The sequence below is a fragment of the Hyla sarda genome, chromosome 8 (genome assembly GCF_029499605.1).
Source record: "Hyla sarda isolate aHylSar1 chromosome 8, aHylSar1.hap1, whole genome shotgun sequence".
Taxonomy (NCBI): domain Eukaryota; kingdom Metazoa; phylum Chordata; class Amphibia; order Anura; family Hylidae; genus Hyla; species Hyla sarda.
Genome location: NC_079196.1, coordinates 232,405,656 through 232,429,507, shown reverse-complemented (window position 1 = coordinate 232,429,507; position 23,852 = coordinate 232,405,656). Strand labels below are relative to the sequence as shown.

The 23,852-nt window shown below is 45.5% G+C and overlaps 1 protein-coding gene across 1 annotated transcript in view; it reads left to right on the top strand.

The window, feature by feature from the left end:
• The window catches only part of LOC130284225 (interferon-induced very large GTPase 1-like), a 63,805-nt gene extending 40,533 nt beyond the window's left edge, over positions 1–23,272 (top strand). Inside the window, 3 exon segments of the mRNA XM_056534363.1 lie at positions 8,783–8,863; positions 13,238–14,502; positions 14,504–23,272. Of these exon segments, the coding sequence (XP_056390338.1) occupies positions 8,783–8,863; positions 13,238–14,502; positions 14,504–17,872 (4,715 nt within the window). The 3' untranslated portion in view covers positions 17,873–23,272.
• Positions 23,273–23,852: the final 580 nt, after the last annotated feature.

The window sequence follows — 23,852 nt, the reverse complement described above, 5'->3', positions numbered from 1 at the left end:
GACTGGGCAGATCTCCTCCCATGGGCCGAATTCTCGTATAACTTCAGGGTCTCTGAGTCTTCTTTTCGTGGTGTACGGCCGTCACCCTCTTCCCCCCCTCCCTACTCCCTTGCCCTCTGGTCTGCCCGCTGTGGATGAAATTTCTCGTGACCTTTCCATCATATGGAGAGAGACCCAAAATTCTCTCTTACAGGCTTCATCACGCATGAAGAAGTTCGCGGATAAGAAAAGAAGAGCTCCCCCCGTTTTTTCCCCTGGAGACAAGGTATGGCTCTCCGCTAAATATGTCCGCTTCCGTGTCCCTAGCTACAAGTTGGGACCACGCTATCTGGGTCCTTTCAAAATTTTGTGTCAAATTAATCCTGTCTCTTATAAACTTCTTCTTCCTCCCTCTCTTCGTATCCCTAATGCCTTTCACGTCTCTCTTCTCAAACCACTCATCCTCAACCGTTTTTCTCCCAAATCTGTTCCTCCCACTCCTGTTTCCGGCTCCTCGGACATCTTCTCGGTCAAAGAGATTTTAGCTGCCAAAAAGGTCAGAGGGAAAAATTTTTTTCTAGTGGACTGGGAGGGTTGTGGTCCTGAAGAGAGATCCTGGGAACCTGAGGACAACATCTTAGACAAAAGTCTGCTCCTCAGGTTCTCAGGCTCTAAGAAGAGGGGGAGACCCAAGGGGGGGGGTACTGTTACGCCGAGCGCTCTGGGTCCCCGCTCCTCCCCGGAGCGCTCGCTTCACTCTCCCCGCGGCAGCGCTCCGGTCACGTCCTCTGACCCGGGGCGCTGCGATTCCGCTGCCAGCCGGGATGCGATCCGCGATGCGGGTAGCGCCCGCTCGCGATGCGCACCCCGGCTCCCCTACCTGACTCGCTCTCCGTCTGTTCTGTCCCGGCGCGCGCGGCCCCGCTCCCTAGGGCGCGCGCGCGCCGGGTCTCTGCGATTTAAAGGGCCACTGCGCCGCTGATTGGCGCAGTGGTCCCAATTAGTGTGTTCACCTGTGCACTTCCCTATATCACCTCACTTCCCCTGCACTCCCTTGCCGGATCTTGTTGCCTTAGTGCCAGTGAAAGCGTTCCTTGTGTGTTCCTTGCCTGTGTTTCCAGACCTTCTGCCGTTGCCCCTGACTACGATCCTTGCTGCCTGCCCCGACCTTCTGCTACGTCCGACCTTGCTTTTGCCTACTCCCTTGTACCGCGCCTATCTTCAGCAGCCAGAGAGGTGAGCCGTTGCTAGTGGATACGACCTGGTCACTACCGCCGCAGCAAGACCATCCCGCTTTGCGGCGGGCTCTGGTGAAAACCAGTAGTGGCTTAGAACCGGTCCACTAGCACGGTCCACGCCAATCCCTCTCTGGCACAGAGGATCCACTACCTGCCAGCCGGCATCGTGACAGCTATCCTTCATATAAGATAGGGATAGGTATAAGGCTATCCTTCATATAAGATAGGGATAGGTATAAGGCTATCCTTCATATAAGATAGAGATAGGTATAAGGCTATCCTTCATATAAGATAGAGATAGGTATAAGGCTATCCTTCATATAAGATAGGGATAGGTATAAGGCTATCCTTCATATAAGATAGAGATAGACATAATGCTATCCTTCATATAAGATAGAGATAGGTATAAGGCTATCCTTCATATAAGAGAGGGATAGGTATAAGCCTATCCTTCATATAAGATAGGGATAGGTATAAGGCTATCCTTCATATAAGATAGGGATAGGTATAAGGCTATCCTTTATATAAGATAGGGATAGGTATAAGGCTATCCTTCATATAAGATAGGGATAGGTATAAGGCTATCCTTCATATAAGATAGAGATAGGTATAAGGCTATCCTTCATATAAGATAGGGATAGGTATAAGGCTATCCTTCATATAAGATAGAGATAGGTATAAGGCTATCCTTCATATAAGATAGAGATAGGTATAAGGCTATCCTTCATATAAGATAGGGATAGGTATAAGGCTATCCTTCATATAAGATAGAGATAGGTATAAGGCTATCCTTCATATAAGATAGAGATAGGTATAAGGCTATCCTTCATATAAGATAGGGATAGGTATAAGGCTATCCTTCATATAAGATAGAGATAGGTATAAGGCTATCCTTCATATAAGATAGGGATAGGAATAAGGCTATCCTTCATATAAGATAGAGATAGGTATAAGGCTATCCTTCATATAAAATAGGGATAGGTATAAGGCTATCCTTCATATAAGATAGGGATAGGTATAAGGCTATCCTTCATATAAGATAGAGATAGGTATAAGGCTATCCTTCATATAAGATAGAGATAGGTATAAGGCTATCCTTCATATAAGATAGGGATAGGTATAAGGCTATCCTTCATATAAGATAGGGATAGGTATAAGGTTATCCTTCATATAAGATAGGGATAGGAATAAGGCTATCCTTCATATAAGATAGAGATAGGTATAAGGCTATCCTTCATATAAAATAGGGATAGGTATAAGGCTATCCTTCATATAAGATAGAGATAGGTATAAGGCTATCCTTCATATAAGATAGAGATAGGTATAAGGCTATCCTTCATATAAGATAGGGCCAGGGACTATTGATAGGATTCAGATTATTGGGCAGACTAGATGGGCCAAATGGTTCTTATCTGCCGACACGTTCTATGTTTCGAAGCTATTCCTGTATTGTCTTAGCTGTGGGCCTAGGGTTATTGGGGAAAATATTTTTGTCACGATGCCGGCTGGCAGGTAGTGGATCCTCTGTGCCAGAGAGGGATTGGCGTGGACCGTGCTAGTGGACCGGTTCTAAGCCACTACTGGTTTTCACCAGAGCCCGCCGCAAAGCGGGATGGTCTTGCTGCGGCGGTAGTGACCAGGTCGTATCCACTAGCAACGGCTCACCTCTCTGGCTGCTGAAGATAGGCGCGGTACAAGGGAGTAGGCAAAAGCAAGGTCGGACGTAGCAGAAGGTCGGGGCAGGCAGCAAGGATCGTAGTCAGGGGCAACGGCAGAAGGTCTGGAAACACAGGCAAGGAACACACAAGGAACGCTTTCACTGGCACTAAGGCAACAAGATCCGGCGAGGGAGTGAAGGGGAAGTGAGGTGATATAGGGAAGTGCACAGGTGAAAACACTAATTGGAACCACTGCGCCAATCAGCGGCGCAGTGGCCCTTTAAATCGCAGAGACCCGGCGCGCGCGCGCCCTAGGGAGCGGGGCCGCGCGCGCCGGGACAGAACAGACGGAGAGCGAGTCAGGTAGGGGAGCCGGGGTGCGCATCGCGAGCGGGCGCTACCCGCATCGCGAATCGCATCCCGGCTGGCAGCGGAATCGCAGCGCCCCGGGTCAGAGGACGTGACCGGAGCGCTGCCGCGGGGAGAGTGAAGCGAGCGCTCCGGGGAGGAGCGGGGACCCGGAGCGCTCGGCGTAACAGTACCCCCCCCCTTGGGTCTCCCCCTCTTCTTAGAGCCTGAGAACCTGAGGAGCAGACTTTTGTCTAGGATGTTGTCCTCAGGTTCCCAGGATCTCTCTTCAGGACCACAACCCTCCCAGTCCACTAAAAAAAATTTTTTCCCTCTGACCTTTTTGGCAGCTAAAATTTCTTTGACCGAGAAGATGTCCGAGGAGCCGGAAACAGGAGTGGGAGGAACAGATTTGGGAGAAAAACGGTTGAGGATGAGTGGTTTGAGAAGAGAGACGTGAAAGGCATTAGGGATACGAAGAGAGGGAGGAAGAAGAAGTTTATAAGAGACAGGATTAATTTGACACAAAATTTTGAAAGGACCAAGATAGCGTGGTCCCAACTTGTAGCTAGGGACACGGAAGCGGACATATTTAGCGGAGAGCCATACCTTGTCTCCAGGGGAAAAAACGGGGGGGGCTCTTCTTTTCTTATCCGCGAACTTCTTCATGCGTGATGAAGCCTGTAAGAGAGATTTTTGGGTCTCTCTCCATATGATGGAAAGGTCACGAGAAATTTCATCCACAGCGGGCAGACCAGAGGGCAAGGGAGTAGGGAGGGGGGGAAGAGGGTGACGGCCGTACACCACGAAAAATGGGGATTTGGAGGAAGACTCAGAGACCCTGAAGTTATACGAGAATTCGGCCCATGGGAGGAGATCTGCCCAGTCATCCTGGCGGGAGGAAACAAAATGTCGCAAATAATCACCCAAGATCTGGTTAATCCTTTCTACTTGTCCATTGGACTGGGGATGATATGCAGAAGAAAAATTTAATTTAATCTTGAGTTGTTTACAGAGAGCCCTCCAGAATTTAGACACGAATTGGACGCCTCTATCCGAGACAATCTGCGTAGGCAACCCGTGAAGACGAAAAATGTGTACAAAAAATTGTTTAGCCAACTGAGGCGCAGAAGGAAGACCAGGAAGAGGGATGAAATGTGCCATTTTGGAGAATCGATCAACGACCACCCAAATAACAGTGTTGCCACGGGAAGGGGGTAAATCAGTAATAAAATCCATACCAATCAGAGACCAAGGCTGTTCGGGGACAGGCAGAGAATGAAGAAAACCAGCGGGCTTCTGGCGAGGAGTCTTATCCCGGGCACAGATAGTGCAGGCTCGCACAAAGTCCACAACATCCGTCTCCAGAGTCGGCCACCAATAGAAGCGGGAGATGAGTTGCACAGATTTCTTGATACCCGCATGACCTGCGAGGTGGGAGGAGTGACCCCATTTGAGGATTCCGAGGCGTTGGCGAGGGGAAACAAAGGTCTTTCCTGGAGGAGTCTGCCTGATGGAGGCAGGAGAAGTGGAGATCAGGCAGTCAGGTGGAATGATGTGTTGCGGAGAGAGTTCAACTTCAGAGGCATCCGAGGAACGAGAGAGAGCATCGGCCCTAATGTTCTTATCGGCAGGACGAAAGTGAATCTCAAAATTAAATCGGGCAAAGAACAGAGACCACCGGGCCTGGCGAGGATTCAGCCGTTGGGCAGACTGGAGGTAGGAGAGGTTCTTGTGGTCGGTGTAGATAATAACAGGAGAACTTGATCCTTCCAGCAGATGCCTCCATTCCTCAAGTGCTAATTTAATGGCTAGAAGCTCTCGATCCCCGATGGAGTAGTTCCTCTCCGCTGGAGAGAAGGTCCTAGAGAAAAAACCACAAGTGACAGCATGCCCGGAAGAATTTTTTTGTAGAAGAACAGCTCCAGCTCCCACTGAGGAGGCATCAACCTCCAATAGGAAGGGTTTGGAAGGGTCAGGTCTGGAGAGGACGGGAGCCGAAGAAAAGGCAGACTTGAGTCGTTTAAAGGCGTCTTCTGCTTGAGGAGGCCAGGACTTGGGATCAGCATTTTTTTTGGTTAAAGCCACGATAGGAGCCACAATGGTAGAAAAATGTGGAATAAATTGCCTGTAATAATTGGCGAACCCCAAAAAGCGTTGGATAGCACGGAGTCCGGAGGGGCGTGGCCAATCTAAGACGGCAGAGAGTTTGTCTGGATCCATCTGTAGTCCCTGGCCAGAGACCAAATATCCTAGAAAAGGAAGAGATTGGCATTCAAACAGACATTTCTCAATTTTGGCATAGAGTTGGTTGTCACGAAGTCTCTGAAGAACCATACGGACATGCTGGCGGTGTTCTTCTAGATTGGCAGAAAAAATTAGGATATCGTCCAGATATACAACAACACAGGAGTATAACAGATCACGAAAAATTTCATTGACAAAGTCTTGGAAGACGGCAGGGGCGTTGCACAGTCCAAAGGGCATGACCAGATACTCAAAGTGTCCATCTCTGGTGTTAAATGCCGTTTTCCACTCGTCCCCCTCTCTGATGCGGATGAGGTTATAGGCGCCTCTTAAGTCCAATTTAGTGAAGATGTGGGCACCTTGGAGGCGATCAAAGAGTTCAGAGATGAGGGGTAAGGGGTAGCGGTTCTTAACCGTGATTTTATTAAGACCGCGGTAGTCAATGCAAGGACGTAGGGAGCCATCTTTTTTGGACACAAAGAAAAATCCGGCTCCGGCAGGAGAGGAGGATTTACGGATAAAGCCCTTTTTTAGATTCTCCTGGACGTATTCGGACATGGCAAGAGTCTCTGGGGCAGAGAGAGGATAAATTCTGCCCCGGGGTGGAGTAGTGCCCGGGAGGAGGTCGATAGGGCAATCATAAGGCCTGTGAGGAGGTAGAGTCTCAGCTTGTTTTTTGCAGAAAACATCCGCGAAGTCCATATAGGCCTTAGGGAGACCGGTTACTGGAGGAACCACAGAGTTACGGCAAGGGTTACTGGGAACCGGTTTTAGACAGTTCTTGGAACAAGAGGACCCCCAACTCTTGATCTCCCCAGTGGACCAATCCAGGGTAGGGGAATGAAGTTGAAGCCAGGGAAGTCCAAGGAGAATTTCCGAGGTGCAATTGGGGAGGACCAAAAGTTCAATCCTCTCATGATGAGATCCGATGCTCATAAGAAGGGGCTCCGTGCGGAAACGTATGGTACAGTCCAATCTTTCATTATTTACACAATTGATGTAGAGGGGTCTGGCGAGACTGGTCACCGGGATGTTGAACCTGTTGACGAGAGAGGCCAAAATAAAATTTCCTGCAGATCCAGAGTCCAAGAAGGCCACTGTAGAGAAGGAGAAGGCAGAGGCAGACATCCGCACAGGCACAGTAAGACGTGGAGAAGCAGAGTAGACATCAAGGACTGTCTCACCTTTGTGCGGAGTCAGCGTACGTCTTTCCAGGCGGGGAGGACGGATAGGACAATCTCTCAGGAAGTGTTCGGTACTAGCACAGTACAGGCAGAGGTTCTCCATACGGCGTCGTGTCCTCTCTTGAGGTGTCAGGCGAGACCGGTCGACCTGCATAGCCTCCACGGCGGGAGGCACGGGAACAGATTGCAGGGGACCAGAGGAGAGAGGAGCCGAGGAGAAGAAACGCCTCGTGCGAACAGAGTCCATATCTTGGCGGAGTTCCTGACGCCTTTCGGAAAAACGCATGTCAATGCGAGTGGCTAGGTGAATAAGTTCATGTAGATTAGCAGGAATTTCTCGTGCGGCCAGAACATCTTTAATGTTGCTGGATAGGCCTTTTTTGAAGGTCGCGCAGAGGGCCTCATTATTCCAGGACAATTCAGAAGCAAGAGTACGGAATTGTATGGCATACTCGCCAACGGAAGAATTACCCTGGACCAGGTTCAACAGGGCAGTCTCAGCAGAAGAGGCTCGGGCAGGTTCCTCAAAGACACTTCGGATTTCCGAGAAGAAGGAGTGTACAGAGGCAGTGACGGGGTCATTACGGTCCCAGAGCGGTGTGGCCCATGACAGGGCTTTTCCGGACAGAAGGCTGACTACGAAAGCCACCTTAGACCTTTCAGTGGGAAACAGGTCCGACATCATCTCCAGATGCAGGGAACATTGGGAAAGAAAGCCACGGCAAAACTTAGAGTCCCCATCAAATTTATCCGGCAAGGATAAGCGTATCCCAGGAGCGGCCACTCGCTGCGGAGGAGGTGCAGGAGCTGGCGGAGGAGATGACTGCTGAAGCTGTGGTAGTAACTGTTGTAGCATAATGGTCAGTTGAGACAGCTGTTGGCCTTGTTGCGCTATCTGTTGTGACTGCTGGGCGACCACCATGGTGAGGTCAGCGACAACTGGCAGAGGAACTTCAGCGGGATCCATGGCCGGATCTACTGTCACGATGCCGGCTGGCAGGTAGTGGATCCTCTGTGCCAGAGAGGGATTGGCGTGGACCGTGCTAGTGGACCGGTTCTAAGCCACTACTGGTTTTCACCAGAGCCCGCCGCAAAGCGGGATGGTCTTGCTGCGGCGGTAGTGACCAGGTCGTATCCACTAGCAACGGCTCACCTCTCTGGCTGCTGAAGATAGGCGCGGTACAAGGGAGTAGGCAAAAGCAAGGTCGGACGTAGCAGAAGGTCGGGGCAGGCAGCAAGGATCGTAGTCAGGGGCAACGGCAGAAGGTCTGGAAACACAGGCAAGGAACACACAAGGAACGCTTTCACTGGCACTAAGGCAACAAGATCCGGCGAGGGAGTGAAGGGGAAGTGAGGTGATATAGGGAAGTGCACAGGTGAAAACACTAATTGGAACCACTGCGCCAATCAGCGGCGCAGGGGCCCTTTAAATCGCAGAGACCCGGCGCGCGCGCGCCCTAGGGAGCGGGGCCGCGCGCGCCGGGACAGAACAGACGGAGAGCGAGTCAGGTAGGGGAGCCGGGGTGCGCATCGCGAGCGGGCGCTACCCGCATCGCGAATCGCATCCCGGCTGGCAGCGGAATCGCAGCGCCCCGGGTCAGAGGACGTGACCGGAGCGCTGCCGCGGGGAGAGTGAAGCGAGCGCTCCGGGGAGGAGCGGGGACCCGGAGCGCTCGGCGTAACAATTTTAACACAGTTTTTTGGTTGCAAATTTTTGCACAATGGATCAAAATGTTAAAAAATGTGGGCAATGCATTAGGGTCATTAAAGAAAACAACTTAAATGTAGCAAGGCATAGTTAGCATTGTACAGTGGTCAGGGATTAATCTACTGCAGCTTTTTACAACTGTTGCTAATTTTTATATTGAAACGTTTGCGCAACCTCACCCCAGCCCGGACCAAACGTAGAGACATGTCTACCGCTAAGATACGCTGCTGTTTATGAAGAATCTGCTCCTCTAGATAAATGTGGGGGAAGCAAACGTGACATACACGCAGGATCCATGATAGATTGTAGGCAGATTCTAACCAGTTAACCCATCCATGGCTGACTCCTCCTCCTTTACATCAGACGTTATTTTAGAAGTGTCATCATCCTTGTCAGGTCATTTTTCTTCCTGTTTTGTAGACCCAGGTGACCCCTCTGCTTCAGAGAATGAGGAGATCCACGAACCTGATGAAAACATAAAGAATGAATTCAAGATACAAGGTGCAGTAACTGTTCTATATAAGATATAAATAAAGTAAAAACTTCAATTTTTACTTATTTTATTTTTTTTTTTCGTGACAGCCGCCATAGGTTTGCATTGAGGGGTGGAGCACGACATCACACGGGGGCGGGGCTGTGACGTCACGATACTCCGGCCCCGTGATCGGGATCCATCAGACCCGGAGCATGTTCGTTCCGGAGGCTGATGATAGCGGGGTGCGGCATGAAAGATTGCGGGAATGGAGGAATGTACAGTGGTCCCCCAACATACAATGGTAATCCGCTCCAAATGGACCATCGTTTGTTGAAACCATCGTATGTTGAGGGATCCGTGCAATGTAAAGTATAGGGCAGTGGTCTACAGCCTGCGGACCTCCAGATGTTGCAAAACTACAACACCCAGCATGCCCGGACAGCCAACGGCTGTCCGGGCATGCTGGGTGTTGTAGTTTTGCAACATCTGGAGCTCCGCAGGTTGTAGACCACTGTTAGAGGAAGTTGTACTCACCTGTCCCCACCGTCACTGCTCGTCACCGCTGCCCGGGATGTCGCCCTCCATCGCTGTCGCCGCGCCCCCGAGGTGTCCCCGACGCTCCGGCAAAGCCTCTGCTTCCCCGGCATCCTCGCTCTCCGTCGCCGCCATCACGTTGTTACACACGCCGCTCCTATTGGATGACGGGACAGCGTGCGCAGCGGTGTGATGACGACGATGGAGAGCGCCGACGATGCAGGGGATCCCGCAGAGGACGCACCGGAGCCCCGAGGACAGGTAAGTGATCGTCAGCGGACCACACGGGGCACCGTAAACAGCTATCCGGGGGCAGCTGAAGCAGTCTGCGTTGCCGGATAGCCGTTTATGCGATGGCCCCGACATACAAAAGCATCGTATGTTGATGCTGCCTCTGAGAGGCCATCGCATGTTGAAATGATCGTATGTCGGGGCCATCGTAGGTCGAGGGGGTCACTGTATTCTAGTAGTTTTATATTGGCTTTAAGGCTCAGTTAAATCATACTGGGGACTGATGCCGAGAAGCGTTTGACCGAGTGAGATGGCGGCCATTCATAGACACGAACATTTAAGATCAGCCTTATATTTATCTCAGCTATCTGCACTCTATATTATAATCCCACATCCAGGCTAAAACTCAATGGTGCATTATCTCCATACTTTAACATCACGAAAGGGAAAAGGTCAAGGTTGCCCACTGTCCCCGACTCTTTTCATATTGACTATGGAAACTTAGATTAAAAAAATTAGACAGACAAGATGGAGGGCATTCAGGTTGGCGAATTTATTAAGACAGCAACATTTACGGATTACTTGCTTCTTCTCATCTCCTCAGTAGCACTCCCCAAGGTCCTAGATTCATTTCTCCAGATAAGTCTAAGCTCCGCCTTCAAAATTAACTTAAAGGAGAACTAAGAGATTGAAAATTTTATAAGTTTTAGATCGCGGGGGGTCCGACCGCTGGGGCCCCCCACGATCTCCCGTACGGGAGCGCGTGTCGACCACTGCACGAGGCGGCGGCTGACACGCGCCCTCCATTTACTGCCTTCGGCAATTTCCGGCTCTCCCATAGCAGTATATGGAGGGGGCGTGTCGGCCGCTGCTTCGTGCGGTGGTCAACACGCCCTCTCTAACCAGAGAGCCGGGGCCCCATGCTGGAGATCGCGGGGGTCCCAGCGGTCGGACCCCCTGCGATCTGAAACTTATCCCCTATCCTTAGGTAAGTAAGTCGGAAACATTAAAAGTAAAGCTATAAGAGACTGCTGCACCTCCTTTTAAGGCTTTAGCTTCATTTACCTGGCCAAGCAACTACAATAATACATTGGCATCCACCTGACCAAATCCCTCCTCTCTCTACTCAGAGAATTACCTTCACCTCTTGCGCAAGGTTAAAACACAACTCTTGATTGTGTAAGAAAAGTGATTTAAAAGCCCACATACTACCGCAGGTGCTTTACGTTTTACAAACAGTCCCTATAGCTCTCCCAAGCTCCTTTTTCTCCTCACTATGCAGGGCATTTACAAGCTTTTTATGGTCCAGGAGGAGGCCTAGACTGCCCCACAGACTCCTGATTCAAAAACCATCTCATTGGGGTATGGTTCTTCCCGACCCCCATGAATTTACCTTTCAAGAGAGTTACACTTACACTTAATCAGAACCCCCCCCCCTTGATTTTTATTTGCAGAGGTGGAAAGGTGTTTCTTGGATGAGATATGTTCATATGGGGCGTCCACTCCTGTGAGGGGCACATTACTGAAGTTGCTCTGACAGCTGGGACCATTAAAGTATACCAACAGCACCTATCCTCCTTAGAAGGACCTATGTGGTATCGTACACCAAAAGGACTTTTTTGCCTCAATTTACTCAACAATAATCTCTGTTGGTAATGTAATGCCGATACAGGTACACTATCCCATATTTGGCTCTCATGTCCAAAGATTAAACCCTTCAGGGCAGAGGTTTTGTCAACCACTGAAACCATCACAAATATTAAAATCCCTTTCTCCGCTTTACTTATATTACTAAGGGTGCCACACTCCTCATTCCGTCCCAAGAAGGTAGACTTAGCTATCTCACTGCTGACTGCGGCTAAGCTTTTAATCCCAGTAAATTGGTGTTCTACATCTCCTCCGACACTCCTTTCCTGGTTCAGTGAAGTAGATTGTACATGATGCAAGTTGGGAGTTGGTTAAGTCATGGCACTTTCCAAAAAGTCTGGGCCCTTTGGAAGCCTCTCCGTTCCAAGCACCCCACTCCAGCACCCTCAGGATCCCGTCCCTCACAGGATGCCCACCTTCACATGAACACCTGATTACCATAAATCTGATTTCCTCTAACTACACCCTATTTATGATTCTCAAATCTGATGCTGGCATTCCCTTTTTATTCATGAATACATTGTACTTTGTCTGCCCTCCACTTCCACTATTACGATATGTTGTTTCTTTTCCACCAGGCTTGTATATAGTTTGAGTTAACCCACATGGTGTTGCCCAACTTAGAATCCCTGTGTTTATTATCGTTATCTATATTGATCCTCTGACGACTATGTTGTGGAAGGTATACAGCTAACAATCAACTTTCCAGAAGGACTTGCCTGTTAAAAGACCACTCTTTTTAATAGAACTTAAAGACTTTACACTCAATACGTGACAACTAAGCTACCCATAAGTAGAAAATGAAAAATCCCACATCCTCCACAATTGTCAGAAGTTTTATTGTTTGTTAACTTTATCTGTGAATATAAGAGATCCTGCTTAATTGCATATTTTTTACACTCAAAGTTGCTGACTCACTGGGACATTGGGATACACAGCCCGCAATATTCAGTACCCAGAGAGCCATGTGGTCAAAGTGATTCTGCTTCTTCTTCTACTTATGTAACTTTCCACTTCTTGCCTTTTTTGGGCCTTTCATGACATACTACTAAGATGGCCTAAGCTCCCTTCACACCATACTGACATTTAAAAGACTACAAAACAGGAGAGAGGGAAGAGCCTAGAGCTGGAGACAACACCACACTGACAATGAGAGAACTACACAACTTCCTGACAGGGGTATTTAGAGCAAAAACATGATAAGGCCAACACAATTAGTGATAAAAATAGAATAATAGATATCTTGGGGTGATTGTTTTATTTACATACAATTTTCAAATACCAGAACACCCCTTTACATCATTCTGTTTTTTATTACTGGTTTCCATTGGTTTCAGCCACCATCATGGTCCTGCAGCAGTGTCTGTGCTTGCTTTGAAGATGTGTTGATTTCTATTAGTCTGGCCGGTCTCTTGGAAGTTACTCTGAGTATGTACAGTAACACCTAGCTTCTCAGCCCCTCTATATAATTGATCAGGATGGCTCCCACACATGCATAATACCTTTGGAGCTGGTCTATTTGGCTGCACTCTCCACACTGATTCAGAACCATGTATAGTAGAGTTATTCTCAGGGTGGTGACCATATCATTGACAGGTCATCCTTCTCCTGTACTGGGCCTCCCTCTGTCTGATATTTCACAATAAAGAGGATTCCTACAGAGTTGGAGGACATGGGAGACTCAGAGACTGAACCGGTCTTATACTTGAAAGTTAGGATTCCTACACAGTTGACTTCAATACATGTAAGCCTTAGAGACCAAGACAGACAATCTGTCTTATGCTGGACAGTTATAGGCAGAGAGCAGCACTGACAGTGGTCGGCCATGCTGCTCAAGGTTCGAGTTCACACGGAAGGGGTTTGGTTCTCTTATCTCCAATATTTAATCCACAGCACCAGTATTGTCTACAATATAGAAGCAGCCTATTATATATTCTGATATAGATGCAATCATTGTCGCTTTCATGTCATTTATATTTATTTTACAGATAAAAGAACTTCCTTCCAGGATCTTCTCGAGAAGATTGAATTTCTGAGATGCCAGATGTCCAAGCTGACATTACGTGAGGTTCTTGACATTGGAGCAGAATGTTTGACACCAGGCAGTTCTTCTATGGAAAATGTTGCTTGGTATTTTATAAGAAAACTGATGTCCCTACATGTGGAGGCGAGAAACATCAGTACAATAAGGAACAGAAGTGAAATGAGCAAAGAAGATGGGTTTATGCTAAATGAGGACAGAGACTTGTCAGGCGATATCCACCCATTAGACTTACAGTGCGCCATCTTCCATTGCTCAGATCATTTCCTGCAGCAAGAGATGATATCTAAGATGTCCATGTGTCAGTTTTCTGTCCCTCTGCTGCTGCCGGCTAGTGATGGTCCGGACTGCACCCTTATGCTGTGGGCAATGAGGGGTATTGTTAAGAAATGGAGACCTCAATCTCTGGCAGAGAGCAAAGGATTCCTGCAGGAACACTTGGTCAAAATTCCCATGCCAACTTTCTCTTTTGTGAGATTAGGAAACTGCAGACTCTCTAAGTCTAAAATTCTAAACCAAATCCTAAGTTCAACACAACATTGCCAAGACGTCTTTATCCATAGAGACATGGAAGGTGGGAACATGGAGAGAACGATATCATCAGGGCTGGTGGAGATATCTTGGTATTTCCCGGCTGGTAAAGGCATCTTTGCTGAACCTGTTGCTTTCACAAACCTTCGTGGGGAGTTGGAGAATAACACGAAGCCTTTCCGCTTTCTAACAGCAATATCATCAGTTGTTGTCGTCTTTGCTGAAACTCTCAGAAAGACTGAATGTGATTTATTACTAAAATATAAGAACTCTAAGACCAAATATCTCTTCATTATTGCACCTGAGAAGCAAAAGAGCAAAAAAGAACTAGAAGAGATGCGAGAATCAGTGATGTCCATGATGGAAATAAAGAAAGACAATATCTTAGTGATCACGAAAACTACAAATGAAGCAACAACTGTAAAGATGATTCGCTCGGCACTGATGAATTTGGGAAATGAAAATGCTTATTGTGTCAGTGTAGAAGACATGAGCCAAATAGCGACACAGCAAGAGATCAGTGTGGATGAACATGTAGCGGAATGTCAGGCTGCGGAAAGAAAAGCGAGAGCTATAACTGAAGAGATCCAGGATGTCGTAGTGTACAAAGGAAAAACAATGAAACTACAAGCACAACTTCTGAAAGATTTATCCAGATTAGAGAAAGAACTTTGTCAGATGAAAAAAACAAGAAAATAAAAATGGGGAAAAATACAAATCTGAGCTAAGAAAACAATGTGATGAGATAAGAAGGAAACAGGGGGAATGTGAAATGCCAGCGGGAGTCTTCCATTTCATAAAAGCGATTGAAACAGAAAATCGATCAGAAAAATTTTACTTTTTAAGTTGGTTAAAATATTATTTGGATTTAGCAGCAAGAAAAAATCTCATATATTTACAGGAGAAATATAAAGAGAAATATTCTCAGGCCAATGACTCCCAAGAGCTAACAGAAATCGATCAGAAGATATCAGACAGTTCATTGGGAATTGAGCATTTCCTCAGAGAAGTGTCTCAGTTTTATGAGGTTTGGCATATTATGGAAAAAAAAAAGAATAACGGCATGGAATGCAGCCATATCCCTGAAAAAGCAGCTGATCTTCTCCTTGATGGCTACCCGCTGGAGCTGATTGATGGAGATGCATCCAGGATCTCTGTGCAATGGATATCAGACGTCCTCAATAAAGTGAACTCCAAGACAGGGGGCAGCAGCAGAATACGGGTGATAACTGTGCTGGGAGTGCAGAGTACCGGGAAGTCCACCCTCCTGAACACCATGTTTGGTCTCCAGTTCCCGGTGGCCAGTGGACGATGCACACGAGGAGCCTTCATGACTCTTATTAAAGTGAAGGAGAATCTCCATAAGGATCTCAGCTATGAATATCTTCTGGTCATTGACACTGAGGGGCTGAAAGCTCCGGAGTTGGATTCTCTGGAAGGAAGTTATGAACACGACAATGAGTTGGCGACTCTAGTCGTTGGGTTGAGTGACATCACTATAATTAATATGTCTATGGAAAATACAACAGAAATGAAGGATATTTTACAGATTGTGATCCATGCATTTCTCAGAATGAAAGAAATTGGGAAGAAGCCGAATTGCCAGTTTGTTCATCAGAATGTGAGTGATGTGTCCGCTCCTGTAATGAACATGAGAGACAGAAACAAGCTGCTTGAACAACTGAATGAAATGACCAAAACTGTGGCAAAAATGGAGAAGAAGCCTCAATATAAGGTATTCTCTGATGTTATGGAATATGATGCAGAACAGCACCACTGGTACATCCCTAGTCTGTGGCAGGGTGTCCCACCAATGGCCCCTGTCAGTGCTGGATACAGTGAGTATGTTGCTGAATTGAAGCAAAATATACTAACACTGATGGAAAAAAACCAAAATCAGGCGCAAACCATCCCTAAATTTGTTAGGTGGATGGGAGACTTATGGAACGCAGTCAAACATGAGAACTTTATATTCAGCTTTAGAAATAGTTTAGTAGCCAACGCCTACAACAAGTTGTCTATGAAATTTTCTGAATTAGAATGGAAATTCAACAAACAGATTCATGAATGGTTCACTAATACTGAGACCATTATCAAGAACCAATCTGAAGATACTCTAATAGACAAAGGTAAAGAATGTTGTATTAAGTTAGAAAACATAATTTCAGCTGAGCAGAATAAGATACTAACATGGGTGGAAGAATATTTCCAACAAGAAAAAGATTGTGTTCATTTAATAAGATACAAAGCAGACTTTATAATCAGTACAAAGAGGCTTGGAGAAAACCTCAGAAGTTCTTCATATGACAAATACAACAACGCAATTCAAATTCAAAAACAGCAACACAAAATAAAAAGAGTCCGTATGCAGTACATTGAGAAGATTGAACGAAAAGTGTCCAGTCTTATGGAAGAATGTAGAAAGAAAAGACACCAAATGGATACTGCAAAGATGGTAGAGGAATTTGAGATTATGTGGAAAAATACAGTCAAAGAGTTAGAAGTGACACCTCTACAAACACGGGATGTTGAGAAAGACATGATTCTAGAGCTCACCAAGACCATGAGAGACAAAGGATCCGCAGTCAACGAAAAACTAAATCAAATAAAACATTTACCGAAACCTGAGAAAAAGCAACAGGGTGGAATAATAGCAGGAATTGTCACTTTTTTAAAAATTCCCTATAAATGGTGGAATAGTAGTCATAAGGATGAGGATATTTTTCAATCTGTTCTTAACAAATGCTGTAAATATTCTGCAGAACAAGCCAGGAGAGATGTTGATTATAATGACACCTACTGTAGACACCTTCTGAACATGATCGATGGGATTCTTACAGAGGAAGAGAATATTCCAGCTGAACAAGAGCTAGAAATGAAATTGGTCATTCTAGGACACACAGTTACTGATTTCCAGAAGATGCACAATAACTTTATAAAAATGAATGACCCTCATTCCCAGCTGGAAACACTGAAATCAGAATACTTTAACACATTCATGACTGTATTCCAGGAGAAGAATAATAGCCAGGATCTGGCCAAACGCATCTGTGACACTTGTCTAAAACCAGCAATGATCGATTATGTCCATCGAAATCTAGGAATTCAACTCGTAGACGATATCATGAGTTCTGAAGGATCTAAAACATACACTTCTCGTACATTTTTCCAATACACTGTTCTCCTAAATCTTCTGGAAGAAAATGATTTCAGAAAATATGTAGAATTTTCAAGAAACTATGAAGAGTTTGTGAAAAACTGGATATTATACTACATTATCATGAAATACAAAAACTTTTACACATTACAAAGTAAAATCCTGTCAGGTATCACAGAAAAGATCAGAGATCTACTCAACAATCCTGAAATGTGGAATCATACAAAGAATGTGGAAGATTTTCTCAATTGTTTTCGAAAGAAATTGAACAGTGATCTGGTTTTCCCTCAGGAAAAAATGAAGGCGATAATCTTCAGAAACACAGCAAATACAAAGGAATTTATTACAAATCTGAACAACTTCCTGACTGACACAAAAGAAGAAATTACATCCGAAATAAAGTCTCTGAGTGTGTATGCTACACTTTTGAAATCAACGGTGAAGCCTCAAGATGAATTGTTTAAGAAGGTGTTTGGATGCGGGAAACAGTGTCCATTCTGCAAGGTCCCATGTGAAGCCGGAGGAGAAAACCACAAAGAACATTTCGCCTCTGTTCATCGACCTCAAGGATTAGGAACGTACAGATGGGAGACGTCATCTATTCTTTGTCATGACATTTGTACCACCTCTGTGTGTGGAGATGGAAGATTTAAAAATCACGATACAAATGAAGAATGGCATCCCCATAAGAGATTTAAAGAAATTTATCCCGACTGGAGAATTCAGCCCGATCCCAGCATCGAAGCCTCCGATTACTGGAAATTTGTTTTTAAAACGTTCAATACAAATTTTGCAGTGGAGTATAAGGCCAAACCTGCTGAATACCCAAAGGAATGGAACAGTTTGAGCAAGGATGTAGCAAAACATAGTCTAAAGAAAACCTTTAACATGTAGTAAGCACATCTGATAATCTCTTCTGTGTGTATGTATATATATATATATATATATATATATATATATATATATAAAGGCTCAGACCATTTTTATCAGGTCAGAAGTACGTTTATCCTAGCTGATGTTACACAAATTATATTCAGTATACTGTATAATCCTGTTGATATGATCAATAAAACATTTAGAAATTATATAAGTGACAGCTACACAGCTCTATGTATAGTACACGAGACATTAAGGAATAAGAAAAGTAGCTGTATATTAAGCAAAATGTCATGTGATTAATTCTGTAAGTGCCGTATCTTATATCTTCCTTACCAGTTTGTAAGGCTCTATTCAGACCTTGGGATTATGTACATTCAGAGGTTACATTGGAAAATACTCATTAAAGATGAGCGAGCGTTTCAAAAAATTTGGTTGCAGAACTTTTCCAAAACATTCAATTCATGGCAAAAAAAATTCTCTGCAGAGGCAGTGAAAATAGCCTCAAAATAAATGTATAATGCTACCTAGAAGCTCTGAAGCCCTGTATCACAGTGTAAGGCTAAATTTCCATTTGGGTTTTTTTCTGGCAGTTTTTGGAATACTGCCACTGCAATTTTTGAGCCAAAGTCAGAAGTGGATCCATAAGGGAAGAGAAGTGTAAGTTCTTCCTTTATATGTCCTATTCCTTTTGAATCCAGTACTGACTTTGGCTCAAAAACTGCAGTGGCAGATATCCAAAAACTGCCAGAAACATAACCTAGTGGAAACTTAGCCTTAGACATGTTTTCAAGTAGTTATAGAGGTTTTAAAGCTAACTTAAAGGGATACTCCGGTCCTAAGACATCTTATCCCCTCTCCAAAGGAGAGGGGATAAGATGTCTGATTATCTTGCATGCAGCGCTGCAGCCTTGGAGTCTGCCGGGTCACGACTACAGGGCTGAAGTATCGTGACATCACCCCGCGATTTATAACTTTTCCCCTATTCTTCGGATAAGGGTAAAGATATATTGCACTACAGATGTCCTTTAATATCAAAGGTAAAGAGATATGTGGCCGATGTTGTAATGTACACAAAGGTATCGGAAGACAAAATGGTTTTTCCAGGTGTTTCAAAAATTATCCCTTTTTGGGAGTAGAAACAGAATTGGTTTCCCAAAATAGTTAAGTTGAAATAGGTTTTGTATAAAAAGCCGAATGGATTGTGTATGTGTAGGCCTGACTAGTAGTAGCAGGAGGGAGGGCAGTGGACTGGTGGGAGATGTAGTCAGTGGACTACAGGTTGTGCTGGATTGGTTGTAGTTGTTGTATCCAACAGACAGCAGGAAATAGTAGACAAGTGATAGCTTTAGTAGCGTGCAGACAGCAGGAGGTGGCTGATGGTAGTTGTAGCCAGTGGATAGCAGGGGTGATGGTAGTATTATCCAATCAATGGCATCTGGCACAGGTTAAAAATCCTCATCCTCACTGATTCCTTTTAACAAGCATGAGTTTTTCAACTTAGCTGGCAGACAATCACTTGTTCACTTAGAAGTAAAAACACATCCTACCGTGCTGAAGCTACACTGGGTGGTGGAGAGGGTGGATATGACAGAATACCCAATGAAAACTGGCCATGTTCTGGCAAAGGGTCTTATCTGGTGACCCAGAAGTCCATGGGGTCTGGGCTCATAGTTGCTCATGTGGTGGTGATTCATGTCAGGGGGGGGGGGGGGGGGGGACTGGAAGAAAAAAGCTTTGTCACCCTGTGCTCCAATGTGAAGATGTTGCTGTTACTGCTGCCTCTTGCTGGGGTAGTGCTGGCGGAGAAGGTGGAATGAGGACTTAGAGGAGAACACAGACTGGAATCTGTTTGGCAGGTGTTGGAAAGCCGCAGCAAACTTGCTGTATAGGTTCTTTCTATGAGAATCTGATTTATCCTTCTTCTTGGAAGGTAAACCCCCCCCCCCCCCATTTTGGCTTTATACTGAGGGTCTAAAAGTGTGTCTATCCGGTGCTCTTTTCTTCGTGCACGCAATATGCGTTTCACAGCCCAAGCAAGAAAGCATACAGCTCCGTCCCATACTACAAAGGTTGGTCATGGTCCTTGTCGTCATCACTGTCCCCTTGTGTAGGTTTTTCATCTCCTATCCCTTCAATATGAAATTCCTTCTCCAAATTCTCAGGTCTCACTTCCTTATCCAACTCCTTCTCAAGTCGATCATCCATACTGCGGTCAGACAGATATCAGCCCTCCTCCATCCCTCTTTGCTCAATCATAACCGTGAGTATTTTCTCCAGAAGGAATATCAGTGGATTCGCATCACTAATTCTCCTGTTGTCCTTGCTGACAAATCTTGTTGCCTCTTCGAAAGAACTGAGCAAGCAACAGGTGTCTCTAATTAGCTGCCAATGCCTCAGCTGAAAGTTATACTGGCCCCAAAAGCTGTCTGTTTGCAACATTATGTAGTCTGTCCCCGATGCTGCTGGTACAGGCAGTCCAACATGTGTGATGTTGAGTTCTACCGTGTTTGAATGTCACAAATGAGGTGGTGTTGATGAAGACTATTTTAGAGCTAGAGGTTAAGGAGAGCATGTTTAAAAGCATAAGAATGGCTAACATTCCTGCACATATACAGCACATCACTGAGACCCCCACAATTCCTCAAGAAATGTTTGAAGACAAGATTTAGCATATGTGCCATACAGTGAGAGTGTGTCATACCACCTAGGTGCAGGGCAGCCACAATGTTTGTGTCATTATCGGCAACCACATTTCCCAATCTCACATTCGGAGCAGAGAGTCAGTGTGAAACTTCCTGCAGCAGACAGTGTAGCAGCTCCTCCGCTGTGTGACTTTTTTCACCCAGGCTTAGCAAATGTAACAGTGTGGCAGAGCTTAAAGGGGTACTCCTGCGCTAAGACATCTTATCCCCTCATCACGCTCTGCCCCCTCAATGCAAGCCTATAGAGGGGGCGTAAGATGTCTTAGCGCCGGAGTACCCCTTTAACTTTGCACGAATGAAAGAAGGGAAAAGGAGGATGGTAACCTACACTATGCCTCTTGGGAGAATGCAAGATGTCCGTGGAAGAGGATAAGTGGCAGGTGTCAGAAGTTGGACCGGTTTGACACAATCACAGAGGTCCAGTAGGCCGTAGCTACTACTTCAAGTATCTACCATGCATGCACTGTGCCACACACAGACAGCTGCATGGAGTGGCCCACCCTCTCTGTCACATGATGTGCAATGCAGGGATGTTTTTTTTTTTTTCTTGGTAAAATAATGGAGACTAGGTATGCGCCACCTGGGCTAGGGACAGCGCATTAGTTGTCTAAAGGCCATTAAGTCAACAAGATGGTGCAGGAGCGCCAGCACCACCAACAACATGGCCAGGTGTGAATTAATATGCACAAATACTGTTGTCTGTAGGACATAGATTCCCCAATAACTGACAGGATAGAGGAGAACACAACACTGAGGACAGGACAGAATATGTGCTGCCTGTGTACGATGCCTGGCTGCTAGACAGATGAGAAGGATTTGGAGGAGGATCAGCAGCAGCACGGGCAAGGTTTTCTTCATATTTTTTGGGCTTCTTGACTGTCCCATGCTGCCTTGTGATTCTGCTCCATGTTTTGATCCCCCCATAGTTCTTATACTTTTACCAAGGCCGCGGCTTACTTTATATTTGCCCAGATGGCTCAGTTCCATGTTTTCTGCATCTGGTTAAATAGAAAATAATTTCCACACAGCAGAATAGCAGACAGGGACTGCACCACCTGACTGTGCTCCTTCTCTGGAAGGTTTCGCCATCACCTAAGCTCATCAGACCAGCAGGCTTATGCCTGTATGTTTAACATATGTTCTGGTCCTACTTTGGCTCTGTTCTTTTTTGCTGACACTTCCACTACGCTCCTGCTCTGAACACGTCCCCTCCTCGCCCGGTTCTTACGTCCTGTTCAACACTACAACCATTCTCATCAAACTCCTTCTACCTGCTTCCACCTCACCTTTGTGCATGAACTTCTGATGACTGATGTAGGGCTCCTTGCTCTCCCTCAGCATATCACCCATGATGCCTCACAGTATCCCCACCATGCCTACCACCACCAGTCCCACTAGTGCTATGCTCGGCCACTGTTTCCACCTCCTCTGTCACAGACTCCAAAGACTGACTGTAACACAACTCCTCATCATGGCTAATGCTATCATTCTGCTTATTACCAGGGGGAGGGGGGGGGGAAGCAAATACCAAAATGATATAACAGATCATGTAGGATGGACATTTCTTCTGCACCATTTAACTGTAGACCATGAGGAATCCACTGACACCTTGCTCACCATCATGTTGTCAGACTCTTCCACTTCGTGAGATGACTGATAACAAGTCAACCAGTCCACAATGGCTGAATTATCCTCCAAAACTACACACCCCCAGGAAGACATGGACAACTTTTGCCTGCTCATGTTGCTACTACTATCACCAGTCATATATCTGCTGCTCAACCTGTACTGGGCCTGGGCAAATAGGTGGTGCCCACAGAGTTGCTATTGCCACTACCTGACTAGCAGAGGACATGGCAGTGCTCTTTCCTATACCCCGTCCTTGTTTAACCATTCCTTCACCAGACATTCTTTTTAACAAAACAAAAAAAAAATATTTAAGGTAATTTTTATGGTTTTGGGGTGATTTGTCATTAACCTACTAGTCAAGAGGAAGAAAACATGCAAGTTGACTTTCACTCTTTTACTGATATAAATGCAGATTTTAGTTAAACCCAGATGGAGATTGATTTGTATTGTAGTGTGAAAGCCTTAGGGGAATAGTAGCTTCATAGTGAGTTCTTCTGTGCACTGCTTACTGCTCAGCTTTCTCTCCAAGATGGCAGCTGCAATGAAGTGTATAGGGTATTATCACTTTTAGACCCAACCCTATCTTCTCTCTTGGGAGCTCTATGCGAGCAATGATGGCAAACCTGGGGTCATGTGATCTTACTATTAGCTGCAAAGTATGCTGGGCTTCCGTGATGTCATCTTAGTGTTACTATGCCTTCATATAATGCTGAAATGGTGCCAAAATGCCATGTGTCCTCATCCCTTCTCCTATAATAGCACCGTTGCCTAGCCTGGCCAAGTTAGCGGCTTAATCACCCCTAATACATGTTGTTGTACTATTGAAGTTCATTGACACCTTAAAATATTTTCTATATATTTCCTACAGCTGCAAACAATAGTAAATAGAAAACTGAAAAACAAGGTCTGAACAGAGCCTTACATTGCTCCTTCTGCTATATCAGATATTATAATAATGGGAAATGTTGTTGCTTATGAGACCAAATAACCTAAGTTACTATAATCCTTCTCAATGTCTTATAATTGATTTCAAATTGATTTCAGATTGTGTCTAAATAAAACAAATCTCTATAATAAAAATGTTTATAAATGAAAGGCAATCACATTCATTGGTTAAAGGGATGCAAATCAGCTATGACATCATTCAAGAAGATCCTGCCTCCTCCGCCGGTACGGAGAGAAATAATGTAAAATTATGGAAATTATGTAGAATAAGAAAGAAACAGAAAAACTGAAGGTTAAACGGGTACTCCACCCCAAGACATCTTATCCCCTATCCAAAGTATAGTGGACTTTGGACCCCTGCAATCAGATATCTTATCCCCTATCCTTTGGATAGGGGATAAGATGTCTTGGGGCCAGAGTACCCGTTTAAATCCAACATTTCTATCTGCTATACATCAGTTCACACCTACAGCTGATGGATCGGGAGCCAAAAACTGTGGGTGTTAAAGGAATTGCTCTCTTTGAGATGCCTTTTGAGCGGAACATACATCTTAGTCTGTAATTGATAATGGTGGAGCAGGGGCAGAAAAATAATACTGTTATCATTTTATTATTTTTCATATCTCATAAAATCAGGGTTTTGGGTAATTATCATTTAAAAAAAATGTAAGCACAGGTTCCATACTGTAGTCTCCCTGCCCCAACAACACTTTGTCTCA